Consider the following 16668-nt stretch of genomic DNA (forward strand, 5'->3'; position numbering starts at 1 on the left):
TTTAAATGAAGGAAATAATTTATTGAAGAGATCATATAACAAGCTTTATGTACTTTTTTAGTTTTCTGATGTATGGAAATTCTTTTGGTGACACAATTACAAGTGATATCACTAATCAACATGCAGAACATACGAGGACTTCTTTAGGTACTGTAAATTTCTAGCTAGACATTATTAAGAAGAATTTTGATATTTTTTATTTATGAATACAAAAGTATGAAATATAATGCATGATGTCCACTTATTTTTAGTTATGTATTTGATTTTAATAATTTTTATTGAACATTTTTTCTTTCTTGATTTATGAAACTTTCTTCCTTGAAAATCAAATTATGTTTTCTTCATGCTTGTTTAAAATCATTTGTGTATTTTTTTTTTCCTTTTTGAATCCTTAGTTTGGATTCATATAACTAGTCTTAATAACAGTCTATCACAAGAAGATATTTTTCTTCACATAAGAGGGAAAAGTTAAATAAATATGCTTATAATTCCAAAAACCTAAGTTAATTGAGACTGTCACCACCTCAGATTAATGAAAACAGATTGTCCAGAAAGCTCTAAGCAATTACAATTTTACCCTATTCAAAGGACAAAATTACGTAAATACCTTTTTTCCCTTGTACAAAACAAAGGAAGTATATCAAAAACAAAAAACTTCCCACTTAAGTTTTAGTTATTTTAATGGGTGACTTTTAAACTCCCGCGAATCTCTTTTCACTGACGTTTCAGGATGTCTACATGTATTTATCTATGTACACACATGCGGGCAACCAAAAAATCCATTTTGTCTATTCCCTAGTGCATTTCAACTAGTTTTGTCGTAATTATTTTCTCTCCAGTCAAGTTAGTATTTCGTGCCACTTGATGAGTACTAATGACAGTTCTCCCTCCCAATCACTCTTTTTTACTGTACTGTTTGCTGTTAAGAAAAGTTTTATAATTACAAAAGCTTTTTATTGTTGGATTTAACTGAAAAGCAACTTTAGCTATTAAAAAAAAAAATTTCAATGGGTGTAAAAAGAAACAATGTGGTGTCGGCGTCGGATATTTTTCCTTTAGTCGAAGAATATTTTGAGGGAATTTCATTGCATTTCTCTTTTTTGTATATCTAAAAAGATAATCTGTGGTTCCCAAATAATTATGATTCTGTCGGAAAAAAAATGCATTCTTACTAGCTAGGAGAAAAGATCAAACTTTTTGATGCTTTGAATTAAGTGGAACCTCAAAGTTTTGAGTCTACGCTATGTATTTTTATTTTGAATAATTGTAACTGATTTGAAAAATTACTTCATTATTTATGATCTAAGAGTTTCCTTTTGTGTGTACATGTTTATGCTCTACTATGTTACTTAGTATGCTAAAAAACTTGGATTTGATAATTAATTGAAACATAATGTTAAAATGCTTGTTTTATTTTTAAGAATATGTGAGGTAATGTTTGAAATGATTATATTAGTTTGTGTATTTTTATTAAATGAATTTCATCCTGCACATGTTTTAAACTGTTCAAATTTTCAGGATATTATAGTGTTCTAACAACCACAGGAACAAAAGATAATTTCTCTTCTGATTTGGAATCTATGACAGTGGTAAGTTCATAAAATTAATCTCTTTTAATTGACTAAAACTTCCGCATTTGTTTATTAAGGTACAATGCATAATTGCTGAATGTAAAATTACTATTATTATGAAATAAACAATAGTAAAAAAGGCTCTGTATTAAAATATAAGTAGCATGAATGAAAAGAATGAATAAACCATAAATTGTCACCAAAGTAATGCAAATACCTATTTCAAGGCTACTGTTTCATCAGTGCAAAAATTTGCTTAATACAGAATCAGACAGCCATAAGTGAAACAGACGTCAACCCAAATAACAATGGTATTTATACTAGAAATGTACCGATAAGCAAATGGGCAGAGTACCGATTAATTGAAAAAAGATTATCTGCCGATTAATTATTATAATAAGGACTTTTACTTTAGTTAATCCACCTATTTTTTTTCTTAAATTGCAACTTTCAGTTTTCAGAATTAGTTAATAGTTTATTTATTTCTGCTGAGTGATGATTTATTTTTCTCCATTTTCATTTTTTTCTTAAACATAATGTTTCAAAAATTTACTCAAATTCTGTGAACCAATTTTCTTATTGTTGTGAACAAATTTATATTCTGTTGTTTACTGGACATGAAAATTCAAATATTAAGTCAGTGTACCATTGTTTGTAGAAAGTTGTAGTTTAATTCTTCATGTGAATCAATAAGGTATATAAAAACATGTACATTTTCCCCTTATTTCACGTTTTTCGTTTTTTTCATCAGGTTCCAGTTTTTTCATATGCTGATAAGCTTAATTTAATCTGGATAGAAAGTTTTTTATTTATGACTTTCTCGCATTTTATGTTTTCAGTTGGAAGTTAAAAAATGAAAAATTCTAAAATGAGCAATATGTTTCCATTTGTGCTTGTGTAACCCATGCTGCTGAAAGTAAATCAATGAAAACAGAAATGCTACTGCTCTATCCGTATCCGTCCTTATCAAGGACGGATCCAGAAAGTTTTCAAGTTGGGACGGTTGATTTTTTTGCTGACTTCTTACTACATATCTGATTTATACATATATTTGGGAGGGGGGGGGGGGGCTGCCACTGCATTTTTATCTAAAACAACTTAAACATAAAGATTTAGCCAAAGAGATCCCCAAATTCAATTCTTTCCTTTTCTGTAGAAATAGGCATTCTAAAATTACATTTTGTAACTCCAATTTTGTAAAAATTCCGAGAGAATGTCTTGAAACCTCTCCTCTTGATCAATGAAGGTCCTCTAAAATTGCTTTTACTGTAACTTCAGTTTCAAAAAATTACCAGAGCATAATAGTCACTAAGCCCATTCTTTCCCTTAACACTGAATACACTAGATGTCTGCAATCGTGTCTTTAAGATTTAAATTTTGTAAAATGCATAGAAGAAGGCTTCAAAAATTTTCCTAACATCGCCAAAGATTGTCTAAAATTGCATTTTTGGAACTGCAATTTCAAAAATTTTATGGAAGGAAGATTTGAACCCAATTCCTTTTCTTAACGTCACCAAAGAGGGCCAACACTTGCATTTTAGGACTTCAATCCAGAAAAATTACCGGTGCAGGGAGAGACAATCACCCCTCCCTTGTATCTGTCCTTGGTCCTTATAGACTTTTCGTCCACCAATGAAGGTGAATAAGAAGAACCAGATTCATTGCCCGCAGGGTTGGGTTTTGGACTGTCCAAAACTGGTTTAGGACAGGACAGGTGGTTTTTACCGTCCAAAACTGTCTAAAACTGTCCAAAAGTGTCCGAAACTGTCTTAAACTGTCCAAAACTATGCTAAAGCTAAAGGGGTGTAATCTAATCAATTTGTATTTACTACAATATTTGTAATGCATTAAATATAAATATTAATGAGGTTTAATTGTGATGAGTATTTGATAATACTTTTCTCCAAAATGTTCATTAAAAAAATATTTTAATTAAAATAAAATGCCAAAAACTCTATCTCATAAAAACTTCCTTTTGTAACAGTTGGTACAGTCATGAAAGGAAATTCACATTACTACCAAGACAACTAATTTCAGTTACATTAATAACTCAAAGGAATGTTATTAAATTGTACAATATTTTTTAAAAAGCTTCATTTTTTCAATGGTTTTTGCAAATAAATTTTGCATGATATTTTAATGAAAATTATTTTTTAAATCTTAGATTAAAGAACAGGAAATTAATGATTAAACACAACTTATATTTTAAAACTTGTGCTATTCTTTTTTTAGTTCATATTTTTAATATAATACATTCTGTATTTACAAAAAATTGTCATTTATTGCATTTAAGTCAATTATTGCACTATATTTTGAGTACTTTCTTTCGACACATGCATAAATGTCAAAAAATCTGGTTTATGGAAACAAAAAAATTTAATTTCTACGTAACTAGATTAAAATCTGCTGTATATATAAGCTATATATATATTTATTTATGCTTGAATGTTCACATTAAATAAATATATTAAATAGTCAAAAAAAAAAAAAAAAAAAACATTATTTTGACACATTTTGTTCTGTTTTTGATATTTTTTCACAAAATATGAGTTTTCAAAAAATAGTTTTGGACCCTTTTGGACACAAGGGTTTTGAACCGGATGGTAAAAACCTTGCCATGCTTTCATTTGCACACATGCACAAACATAAGTAAAGGTTACCATTATCAAAAAATAATAATAATAACAATAAATAAATAAAAAAATAAAATAAACTCATGCATACAAATTTAAATTTTAATCAAGAATTCAACTTCTGTAACTAGATTAAAATCAGCGGCATAAATAAGTTGATGTTCACATTGAATAAATGTTCAATATAAAACTTTACTTTGATGTATTTTATTGTTTTTGATTTTTTCTCACAAAATACAATTTCTCTAAAAATATAGTTTTGGACACTTTCGGACAGTTTTGGACAGGACGGTAAAAACCAGGGTTTTTACCATAGTGTCCAAAACCTTGCCAACCCTGATTGCCCGTCCTTTCTTTCAATATTGCGTATATAAGAGCTTAGAAACAAAGAAAGACATCTTTCTCATAGAGACCATGGAAGAAACATGCAAAGCATTTCAATCCTGGAAGATGCTGTGTATTTACTCCATGACTAAAAAAACAATTCACTATTGTGTACTATTTTCAACCTAAATGTCCGAATTTGCAACTAAATGTGGCAGAATGATTTAAAATATTATGCATAATAATGTTCTTTTGGTAAAATATAGATATTATACATTTAAAAGTGCCATTTTTAGTACCTTTAGTTTTTTCCTATTTGATTTTTGCCTTCTATGTATTTCCTGTATTTTACGTTTTTCCATATTTTATGTTATTTTAACCCAGTACGTTGAGGAACGTAAAATTGAGGTCACTGTATTAGTTGTATAGGATTTATTATTATTTTGCTTTTATTAAGTTGCATGCTGTTTCTTATTTACAAATCAAATGTTGATACAGTAAACCCCCTCCTAACGGACACCCCTCTTATGCAGACAATTTTTGATTCCCCAGTTCCATTGCAAATAACATTATTAAACCCCTATCCTGCAGACACCTCTCTATTGCGGACAAAAAAATTTGTCCCATTAGTGTCCGCATTAGAGGGATTTTACTGTATTAGATTTTTGTTGATTTATCTTACATATTTTTTTAGAATTTGGACAGTGCTTTGCCAACAAATATCGAAGATAGATTTATTGGTGATGATAAAGAATCAGAAAGTTTTCAATGTAAGAAAGAACCGTCTTCAGAGAGTGTAAGTGGCACTTTTGTATGCATCTGTATTTTTAAAACTTTATGCTAAAAAACTGCACATCTGCCTGTGGATTTTTGTTGGGGATTTTTACATTTTTAATTTAATGTTAGTTGTTTCTTTCAGTCACATTCATAAAAAAAGATTTTATGAAATTTTTAAACAAATGCTTTTTTTTCCCCCTGCTAATTTACAGTTTTGTGAGCTTATTCCCCCCCCCCCCTCCCCATGAATAATGAAGACAAAAAAAAAGCTTATTCTTTCTGATAGTTTGATAAAATTATTTTTATTTTTGAATATGTTGATCCCATCATAGATTCACTCATCACTTTTTATAATATATTTATTAAAAATGCATTAATAGCATGTATTATCTGCAAAAGTTTCAAATTTTCTACAAAAAAAAACCTACCGTAAAAATGTCCAATTATGGGCCACTTTTCGTTGTTTTCAATGAAAATTCCATGTATATCATTGATTTAGAAATTTAAGGACTTTAGCAATCGTAGCGTCTTTCAAATGAAACGTTTCAAAAAAAGTTGGAAAGAAGATGAAGGGGAATTTTTTCCCTGTGGCCCATAGTTGTACCCCTATGGGGTACAACTATAGGCCCCCTCATTTTAACTTATAAAACTCATTGAAAACTTGATCTGGCTGTTTGTTGTCTGATGTTACATGTTGCCCTCTGCTTGAAATTGTATAAAGAATTTTTTTAGTCCATCATTTACCTTTATTTATTTATTTATTTATTTATTTATTTTTTTGCAATTTTTTAAGGTTTAATCATTACTTTTCGTCTTGAGTGATTAATAAAGTTAGACATGGTAAATGTAGGTAACGTTCTTTATTATTTGCCTAGGTTTTGACATAGAAACATTTAAAAACTAGAAAGATCCCACCAACTAAAGGCTAGGTCCCTATAGAATCTCTCATGTAGGGACTCTAGGTACCTACACTTAGGTCTCAGAAAATACTTAGGTAGGTCAGACAAGTTTTAAATGAGATCAACAAAAATTTTGAAAACTGAAATGTGAAATCACATTTTGCATTCCAAATCTCATGAAAATTAATATTAAAAATTATCTCAGTTTATATTTGGTCCGGATTTCAGTCAGCACCTTCTGCAGAAACTCTTATGAATACGGGCGATAGGGCTAACCCCAAGCTTTCTTCCGTCTTTTCATGCCATTATTTACAATAAATAACATAAAATATGACAAAAGCATCCCTACAGAGAATAAAATGAAGCTTCAAGCCACCAAAAACCGTGAAAAATAGGTGGCCCATTGTTGTACCCCAACATTCCCATTTTTGATAAATATTGAGAGCTTGTAAAAACTATGAAACATTTTAAATCGACAAGTGACTTAATTCATAACTGACAATATAGTAAAGCAAATCTGAACTTACCAGATCTTGGAAAACATTATAATTGGTCAGCCCAAAGGAGACTTTTGGCTCTTCCATGAGTGAGTCGAATTACATACTAGGAATGACTGAGATATTTAAGGTACAAAACAACAATGGCAATCTCTGATAAAGTATCTTTAACTACCTAAATGGTTGCACAACCAGGTGAGTTTTTTTGGAGCTCGTATGTTCGAAAACGAGACCACTACAGAGCAAAATCATCACCATGGCAACGGTGGCCCATTGTTGCTCCCTTGGCACAAAGTTGTACCATTTTATGGTATGTAGTTTTTGTGATTAAAAAAAAGTTTTAGTAAAGATATTACGAAAAGGCGTCTAACATTATTTGATGTAACTGCTGCTCCCCAGTGTTGCCAGATTGGGGGAAATTTCCTCATTTTGGGGAAATCTGGTGCTCTCTGGGGAAATTTTGAGGAAATGAGTTTTGAGGGGAATTCTTTGGGGAAAATTTTTTTTCTTGGGGAAAACCTGGGGAAAAAAAAAACTTCAGGGAAAAAAGATTTTTTTCTTGTTTAGATTCACAACAAGAAGTAATAGTTACATTGCTTGTATCAAATAGCGTTGATTTAGCTTTGCTCAACTTTATGGAATTCGCATTTCGCATTATGTGGAATATTATGCAACGGAATTTGCATTAATGTTCTGCGTGAGTTACTAGTTGATACGTGAAACAGGTACAAATAAGTGTGATGAAGAATGTTCTTGGATAAATATATACAAAAATCATAGTTTAAATGTACATACAGAAGCAGAGTAGTAAATGCAAGTAGAAAAATAAACATTTGGCTATTTCTTATCTTTCAGTCAGGCGCTTGTATTTATGAATAGCGGCACCCGCACGGCTTTGCCCGCAGTAGAAAATTAAAAGGTGTTTTGGTTTCCCTGTATATTTACAAATAATGCATGATGAATTTCTCGCCAATTGGCTTGCCCACGTTATGGTTCCACGTTATGATAGCTTGGTAATTTACTCGTCCATCGTATGATAATTTTGCTCGGGAAAATGTTCTTAAAATTAGAATAGAAAAAGAACAAAATCGAATTTTCGAAAAATTGCTTCAAGGTGCACACTTCTATGCTACAAACTAATTTTGTGCCAAATTTCATGAAAATCGGCGGAACGGTCTAGGCACTATGCGCGTCACAGAGATCCTGACAGACAGAGAGACTTTCAGCTTTATTATTAGTAAAGATAAAGAAAGATAAAGATAAAGAAAGATAAAGATAAAGAAAGATAAAGATAAAGAAGACAAAAAAAAAATGGGAAGGAAAAAAGTTGGGGAATTTTATAAGAAAATTTGGCTATTTGGGGAAAAAATATTTTTTCAAGAGACAAAAATATTAAAGGAAGTCGATTCATTTTAAGAAAATACTAGTAGAAAAATAATTTTTGAAGTTGGGGAATTTTGATAAAAAACATTGCTTTTTGGGGAAAAGTTGGAAGGAAATCGGGGAAATCTGGATTTGACCATCTGGCAACACTGCTGCTGCCTTCGCTGTTCCTCTCTAAAAACGTTTAGATGTTTCATTAAAACTATATTTTTTCTTCCGTAATTTTTTCAAATTTTAGAATTTTGTAAAAAAAAACATTTTTCCAAACACTTTTCAAGTTAGATATCAAATTCTATTTAAAATGCTGTATTGTTCAACTCTGTACATGATCACATAAAACTTGCATAATAACACTTTAAAACAAATATTAGCAGATTGAAATAAAGTGTCCTACATTGATTGCTGTAACTGCTGATTCCTTCTTTATCTCACTCAGAAATTTGTCGAATGTATTTATTGAACAGTATTATTAATCGTATTTCATTCTGAAAATATTAAAGTTGCTTACGAAATTGAAGGGCATGCAATTCTCTTTTTTAGAATTAGTTATTATATGCAGCTCCTTCCTTCATAGAACCTAAGTCATTTTTAAAAAGTGCCAGCAAGTAAAAAAAGGTGTTTTTTCATGAAGTTCAGAAATTAATTACAGTGACCTCTCACTTATACGCGATTAAAGGGGACAGCGAAATTTTCGCGCACAAGTGAGATTCGCGCATAAGTGAAAACCCCCGAAATAAGCTTAAATACAGTAAGTTATCAACTGTTATAGTAATATTAATAGTACACTACTGATACAAATGAATAAATACGCACATAATTTCCATTTATGCATTGTAATTTAATAAAAATGTAAAATTTGAAGTTGCACGTTTTGTCATTTTTATACACTGTACAGTATGTAAGCAAATTCCACAAAACCTAAAAACTGTCGCGTGATCAGTGTCATAGTCTGTGAGGATACAAAAGATTCTCGATAGGCTATGTCAATGCTTTTCGCTTCACCACGACTTTTAGGAAGGTCAACCTTTTCGCATGTAACCCGTTCTCCCCTCTCGATATCAATCACAAGACTAACTGCACCCCCAATCGCACACTTGCGCGAAAAAAACGCGTTCTTGGAAACATTTTGAACATTGGAATAAAGGTGTGTGAAAGCATTCCAAGAGACATCAAGAAGGGTACAAATCTTCCAATAAGCAAAGCGTGAATAGGCGATTTAACTTGAAAAAATTTTATCTCGCATAAATGAAAGGTGCATTTTAGATTTCGCGTATAAATGAACAAGAGTTAACATTGTTTTCCTATATCGCTGGCTGGGCCCGTGAGAAAAACGCGTATAACAGAGGTCGCGTATAAGTGAGAGATCACTGTACTCATTAGTTGTTTTTGAGATAAAAATTTTTAAATTATATTCTTCAATTATTTTCTAAAAAAAAAAAAAATAGTATGACTGGTATAAAAAGAAGTCTCACAACATTTCTGCTTTGTGTCACCACTTAGCCTTTTAGTATCACTTTTTTTACTGAATTCTTTGTACTTTGAATCATGTTAGTAAGAGAAATTACTTTTTCCTTATGAAAAATTCTTGGCATTCAATCTGTTTGGCACTGGAATCATTCAGACCAATGGACCTTATATGCAACTACCGTATTATGACTAGTGATGTTCCATCAATTTTTCCGACAGTATACTCCCAGTAATCCGTTATGCACAATATGTGTATGCGATCATATACATAGTATGTCCAGAAATTCTTGAATGTTATAACCCAAGTGTGATAGAGTTCCAAGTTTTCCATGGAGAAGAAAAAAATGGTAAAATTCAAGTTTCATATTTTCCTTACGTGTCAAAAATTAACTTTTATTTACTACCACTGTAATGATTAATAACTGCGCTTTATGTGCCGCTAGAAGGGTCCCTGGTAAAAATTGTAACTGGTAGCTAAATCATTTCATTGCTTTAGCAAAATTTAAAAATGCGACGTTTGAATCTGAGTTATAAATGAAACTTTTTGAAGCTTGAGGGTATACGCTATATGCCTAAAAAATGTTTGAGAGTAAAGGGCATATAGGGAGTATACCCTATGGGAACACCATTGATTACGACCTGACTATATATCCGCTAATAACATAGAATTCCTATTCAATAAGCAGAGTCCTTAGAAAACTGACCTTATATGTAAGTGATTTTATATGAAGGTCTGACTGCATAGTTGTTAAGAGTAATGAATCAGTAATTTCCGAAGGGAAAAATGTATAATCTTCAACTTTTCAAGCAAAACAACAAAAAATCTGTTCCTTTGTGTGATTTCCTTTTAGTACTCATGCAGCTTGATTTTGTATTTACATATCAGTTGGTGGTATTTGATTTTTATGTGACTAAGGTTCATATTTTTCAGAATTCGAATGATGCTTCAGAGTTTAATGAATTAATTCCTAGCGGTAAAGAATCGGAAGTTCTTCAGTGTAAGGAAAAACCGTCTGTTGAGAATGTAAGTTGCGCAGTTGCATTTTTTAAAAATACAGTAGAACCTTGACCATCCAAAACTCTTTTAGCAAAAATTTCTTTCAACCGAAATTTGTTTGTTGAATTTGTGTTTATTTATTTATTTGTGTGTTTAGTTTTATGATAAATAAAGACTATCATTTCTATTTCTTTTTTAAACCCACTAGTAAATTTTTAGAAACTGGGTTCTTTTTTACTTTCTTTTACAAAAGAGGAAGATTATATTCGCAAAAAAATTTTCACTCAAAAATCAACCTCAATTTCCATTTTACTCAGCCCCGAATGAATGTTGTTTTCTTTTCGACTCGAACACACGTGGATAAGTGCCTAAGAAAGTATAGTCTCGCGAAATATCCATTTTGACGATTCCCGAGTTAATAACAACGAGTTTTCTCGTGATGTCTGTATGTACGTATGTATGTGCGAATGTGCGTATGTATGTCGCGTAACTCAAGGATGGTATGTCCTAGAAAGTTGAAATTTGGTACGTAGACTCCTAGTGGGGTCTAGTTGTGCACCTCCCCTTTTGGTTGCGTTCGGTGTTTCTAAGGGGGTCTTTTGCCGCGTTTTGGGGGGAAATCTTTGTTAATTTCGATGTAAACTCAAGTGGTGTTACAATTTGGTGGACACTTGGCAATATATCCTCAGTCTTTTGGTCGCCAAGCATTGTCGCCAACTTGGCGACAAATTTGGCGATTTCTTTAGTTTTTTTAATCTGGTCTGAATTTGGCCACTGTTGGTGATATTTAGAGAGTAAACTATTGAATCACATTAAAATTACCAATAATGGGAAAATTACATTAAATTCGCGTAAAAGGAAGTCATGTGAGACACACATCGGCTCGTTTTTTTAAATGCTATGAAATTTGATAGTAAGTGAATGTGAAAGTAAATATTGTACTGTTACGTAATTATCTTTTCTCTGCGTACAATATTTTAAGTTAAAAAGTAAAAAATACACTTGAGGGTATTATTAGCAGCACAATAACAATTATAAGTCTGCTAATATTTTGTCTTTTCAGACTTGTGTGACATTTACTGAACAAATTTGTTTATATAATTTTAGTAATAAAGTTAAAAATATCTTATGTAGTAGTCATTTTGAAAACGTGGATATGTTTAAAACCAAAGTTTATGCTCTCGCCTGACAACCATTTTTCATCACCTCTTTTGCACAGAGTTTTCAAATTATAAAAGAAGGTACAGTCTCAATCCCTTCGTAATACTGCAGGCTGGGATTTTTCTTCGGTAGCCAGTGGCTACCAATACAAGAATCTTTGGTAACCATTTGAAATATTTGGTAGCTACTAGTCTTAGGCTCCTGCAAGCAGTTATTAGGTCGATTCAAAAAGATTATTTTAAAGGTGATTAATTTTTGGCTTATATAATCTTATATTTATAAAATAATAGAAATACCTTTGTGGGTATTTCTATTATTTTATAAATATACTAGTGGCACCCGCACGGCTTCACCCGTAATAGAAAAATTAAAGGTCTTTTGGTTCGCCTGTATATTTACAAATAATGTATGGTGAAATTTCTCGCCAATTGGCTTGTACCCATGTTACGGTTCCACGTTATGATAATTTCGTATCTCGCCAATTGGCTTGTGCCCATGTTACGGTTCCACGTTATGATAATTTCGTAATTTATGAGAGTTTTTTTTTCTTAAAATTGGAATAAAAAAAGAACCACATCGAATTTTCGAAAAATCGCTTCGAGGTGCACACCCCCCATGCTACATACTAACTTTGTGCCAAATTTCATGAAAATCGGCCGAACGGTTTAGGCGCTATGCGCGTCACAGACATCCTACAGACATCCAGACATCCTCCGGACAGAGAGACTTTCTGCTTTATTATTAGTAAAGAAGATTATATAATTTGTGGGGAAAAGTAAAAAGAAATAATACAGCACTAATTTGCCCAAAATTGCTAAGATCTGCGCGCATGCATTTCAGGGTTACAAAAAATCCCTTTTCCGTGCAAAGAAAGTGAGCTTATGGATGGAAAAACATCCAACAAAAGAGATATCTATGTAAAGACTTTGTACATAATTAAGGAAATTACTGTTAACTAAGATTTTTATTTAATGTCACCTTTATTAAAGAAATCAGACGTATAAAGTCAAAAAAGATCAAATTCAGTAGAAAAATTTCGTTTTTAAGAAGAAACTCTGGTTTATTGGACGCTTCTGTCATATGTTGCACATTGATTCCTGTCGTTAATTCATTCAGTGTTGCTTATCTGTTAGCACTTAAAATTCTACACATGCTCAGTTGTTAAGTGCAAGCAGTCGGCCACTGAGTTGTCCATGGTTGGAGCTTCTGATTGAAATTAAATATTTTTGGAACTCTTTTGACACTAGAAATTTCATAATGTTGACTTCCTGAACAGATTCCAGAAGGAAATATTCCATATGTTTTGCTCTAACTAACATTCTGAGTTCAAAGCTCATTGATTCCCATCACGCTACCATAATTAGGTTAGAAACCTTTTCACATGAAACTTTTGACCACAAATGAAAGCCCTATCAATGAACCGCCCATTTATACACTTCATAAGCAACACTATTAATGTCTGCATATTTTTCTATTGCTATCCCAAGACTTTTGTCACCTCAATACAGATTGTTTATGTTATTGATTTTTTTTTTTAACTTTATTTTTTTTTGTGAAGTTATTAGGAAGGAAAGGGTTCAGATGGAAAGTACACACCTTATTCTGAAGGTATCTTGACTTAAAATGCAGACCTGATTATTAACTCTTTTTTAAAAGTAATTCAGATAACTTTTCAATTGTTTGCTGTATTCATTCTCCTTTCTCTTTCTAGGATTCAGATAAAGAACCTGATAGCTTTCTAGAAAGTCCTGCTCTTACTCAGCTTGCCTCTCATTCACCACCTCATACTCCAACGGTACACATTGATCTTCTCATTCCTCGTCGCCCAGAAACTTATCAGATGAATTCCTTTATGATAAATCCAACTTCTAACAGTAAATCCTACCAGCTACAAAATTCTAAAAAATATGTGTCTTGATGATTTAAAAGAATTTCGATGACAAATGGGTACTAAACATTGGGTGTTTAGTGTGGTCTCTAAGTCCCTAAAAGTTTACAGTTTTCAAGAAATTGTATAGCTGTGAACATTAAACGGTTTTTTCTTTTATAAATGACTAGTGGTACCCTCACGGCTTTGCCCGTAGTAGAAAATTTAAAGGGCCATTTGGTTCGTCTGTATATTTACAAATAATGGATGATGAAGTTCTCGCCAATTTGCTATGTTCATTTGCTTGCCCATGTTACGGTTCCATATTATAATAATTTGGTAATTTACTCACCCACGTTGTGATAATTTGCTCGGTAAAATGCTCTTAAAATTGAAGCATAAAATGAACAAAATCGAATTTTCGAAAAATTACTTCGAGGTGCACACCTCATGCTACAAACTAATTCTGTGCCAAATTTCATGAAAATCAACCGAACAGTCTAGGCACTATGCATGTCACAGAGATCCTGACGGACGGACAGACAGACAGAGAAAGATCTGGACAGAGAGACTTTCAGCTTTATTATTAGTAAAGAAAATCAATATTTTTTGCAGCAGGTAAAAATTTAAAAAGCTCAGAAAAAAAATCAGGTCCATTTTGCTGCATTTTTGGGGGATAAAAGTTCGGGAGAAGGAAAATGAAATTCAAAAGCGACCAGAGCCAGGCAATTTCCATGCTTGTGTATGAAAAGGTTTTGCTTTTACGATTGTCATTGTTGTTTTGATGAAATTCTAGAAACCATCACTTCATTAGGGAATACAGGAGAAGGCATCAAAATTCCGGAGTCACCTGAACAAATTGTTAGAGTTGACAACAATGAAATTGGTTTGTAAACGCTCTCCCCTCTCTGTTTTTTCTGTTTGCTTAAAAATATCGATACTTTTTGAAAGTTTTCATCTGACGTGGAGATTTTCATAGCCATCTGAAAATGGGCAAATATCCAAGGTTGATGGATTTAAGGTTCTAAACCACAAGTTATTAAATTATTTTTAAAGCACCTTTAAAATATTTAACCTAAATAAGTTGCAGTCCAGTGTTCTTTACTGTTAACGGCTTCTTTTAAATTGTTTAACTTCTGCGTACTGCATACTGGAGAATTTTTCCTTTCTTTAATAAATATTATTATGGTGCTTGCAATGGGGTGCTGCGCATAATTCTGAAAATACAGTAATTGAATTCTTTTCTTTTACTTTGTATGACTATCTTATGGATTTGCCTTTTGCAAAGCTTTGGGATGCCCTTGTAAAGACTTATAAACCTCTGCATTGTCAATAAAAAAGTTTAAATTAAAACCCTATTTTTAATTTTTTAAAGTCAATATATAATAGTGCTTGGTTTTGATTATTCATTAGTTTAATCAGGGCCATGCACAAAAATTTTAGACCATGCCACAAACAACTCACAACACCTGTGCCCACATTAATCTTTCAATTAATCAATCAAATCTTCTAAAACTTGACGCCCTTTCAAACTGTGGGCGTGGGACGTATGTGGCCCTTTCAACATTGTTTTACATTTCCTTCAAGTTAACTTCTGACTAAATTAAAAAAAATAATTATAATAATAATCTTCAACTTATCTTGAAGTAGTTTTCATTAAACCTTTTCCCTGAACTTTCTTAAAAAACTACAAAAAAGATTAGACATTTACTGCATATTGTATGTCTAATACTTGCAGATTAATAGATCTACCTGATAATACCCTTATTTATTTTACGTCTTATATGAGCTGAAAATATGTTATTATTAGAAAATTATTTTTGCATTTTTTTTTTCATTTAGATAAGCATTTTTCTTTTATTCATGTAGTAATTTTCAAATAAAAATCTACAAAGAAAAAAAAATAGCAGTGCTATTACTACAATTATCACTTTTAGCAATATTGTATCAAAAGCAAGTAATTAGGGTTATATTTGGCTTCAAAATTCCTCTCTTATTTGCTATTTTCTTAGATTATTTCATGCATTTTTGTGTTAGCTAGACATCATTGATAATATTTTTATATTTCTTCCCAGGAACAAGAAGCAAGAATCCCTGTCCTTGAGAAGCCCTTTAGCCCTGTCATTGTTATCAAGAAAGAGATTTCAGATATTGAATTTAATTCTGAACCTCAGCAGTGCTCTAACCCTGAACCTCAACATTGCCCTAGTCCTGAACCACAACATTACTCTAACCCTGAACCACAACATTGCTCTAACCCTGAACCACAACATTGCTCTAACCCTAAGTGTTTGGAAAGCATATCTCAGTTGAAAAAAAAAAATAGCTGGTTTGGAATTCCAGTTGAAAGAATCTTTAAAAATGTCTGGAGTTATGTCTTTAAAGGTTCAAAATGTTTTGGACAATAAAAGAGAGTTAGAAAATAAGTTAGAAAATGCTGAAAAGGAAATTTTATATTATAAACAAAAATGCAATGTGTTGAGATGAAATCTTTGCAAGAAAATGGCTTGAATGTCCATCTAAAGATAAGAACTTGTACTTAGAGGGACTCATAAGAGAATTTGTATGTGTTCGAACACACACACACACATGAAAAAGTACATTGAACTCTTTCCAAAAGACTATATTAATAAACCTTTATTTTTGACAAAAGTTCTTTCCTGCTTATAAGTTTTGATTACAATGCTTAATTTCATTCATTCCACTCTATAGGTCAGAGAATGCGTTTGTTATTGTAAATAAAACTTTTCTTAAGATGTACTGTACAATGTTTTTAAACTGTAAATATGATTAAACATTTTATTAAAATATTTTGCTGTTTGTGTTTTGCTTATGTCTACTTGTTTCTCACTTTGTTTATTTTTGAAAAGTTTTGTTTGCCTTTAATGCAGTTTTTTTCCTTTTATTTTATGAAAGATGTTAAGAAGGAGTGCTAGGAGTTAGTAAACGGTAATTTACATATGTCCTTCTCAATTTACATGCATATTTTATGACCTTAAATTGAAATCTTTTTATTTTCATTAGTAAAATTTTTGATGTTTTGATTCTATGTCACTATCACTTTTGATCGTTAAAATATACTTTAAAGTAGA

At 31.6% G+C, this 16668-nt stretch overlaps 1 protein-coding gene across 2 annotated transcripts in view; it reads left to right on the forward strand.

The window, feature by feature from the left end:
• LOC129229250 (uncharacterized) overlaps positions 1 to 16389 on the forward strand; it is a 32740-nt gene extending 16351 nt beyond the window's left edge. The window contains exons 2-7 of one of the 2 annotated variants that reach the window (XM_054863515.1): positions 62 to 147; positions 1519 to 1589; positions 5223 to 5324; positions 10483 to 10575; positions 13421 to 13618; positions 15652 to 16389. In XM_054863515.1, coding sequence (XP_054719490.1) covers positions 62 to 147; positions 1519 to 1589; positions 5223 to 5324; positions 10483 to 10575; positions 13421 to 13618; positions 15652 to 15984 — 883 coding nt within the window. In that variant the 3' untranslated portion in view covers positions 15985 to 16389. The remainder of the gene's footprint in view (positions 1 to 61; positions 148 to 1518; positions 1590 to 5222; positions 5325 to 10482; positions 10576 to 13420; positions 13619 to 15651) is intronic. The other variant, XM_054863516.1, reaches the window with a different exon arrangement.
• The last annotated feature ends 279 nt before the right edge of the window (positions 16390 to 16668 follow it).

This window comes from Uloborus diversus, chromosome 9, assembly GCF_026930045.1.
Source record: "Uloborus diversus isolate 005 chromosome 9, Udiv.v.3.1, whole genome shotgun sequence".
In the NCBI taxonomy this organism is placed as follows: Eukaryota; Metazoa; Arthropoda; class Arachnida; order Araneae; family Uloboridae; genus Uloborus; species Uloborus diversus.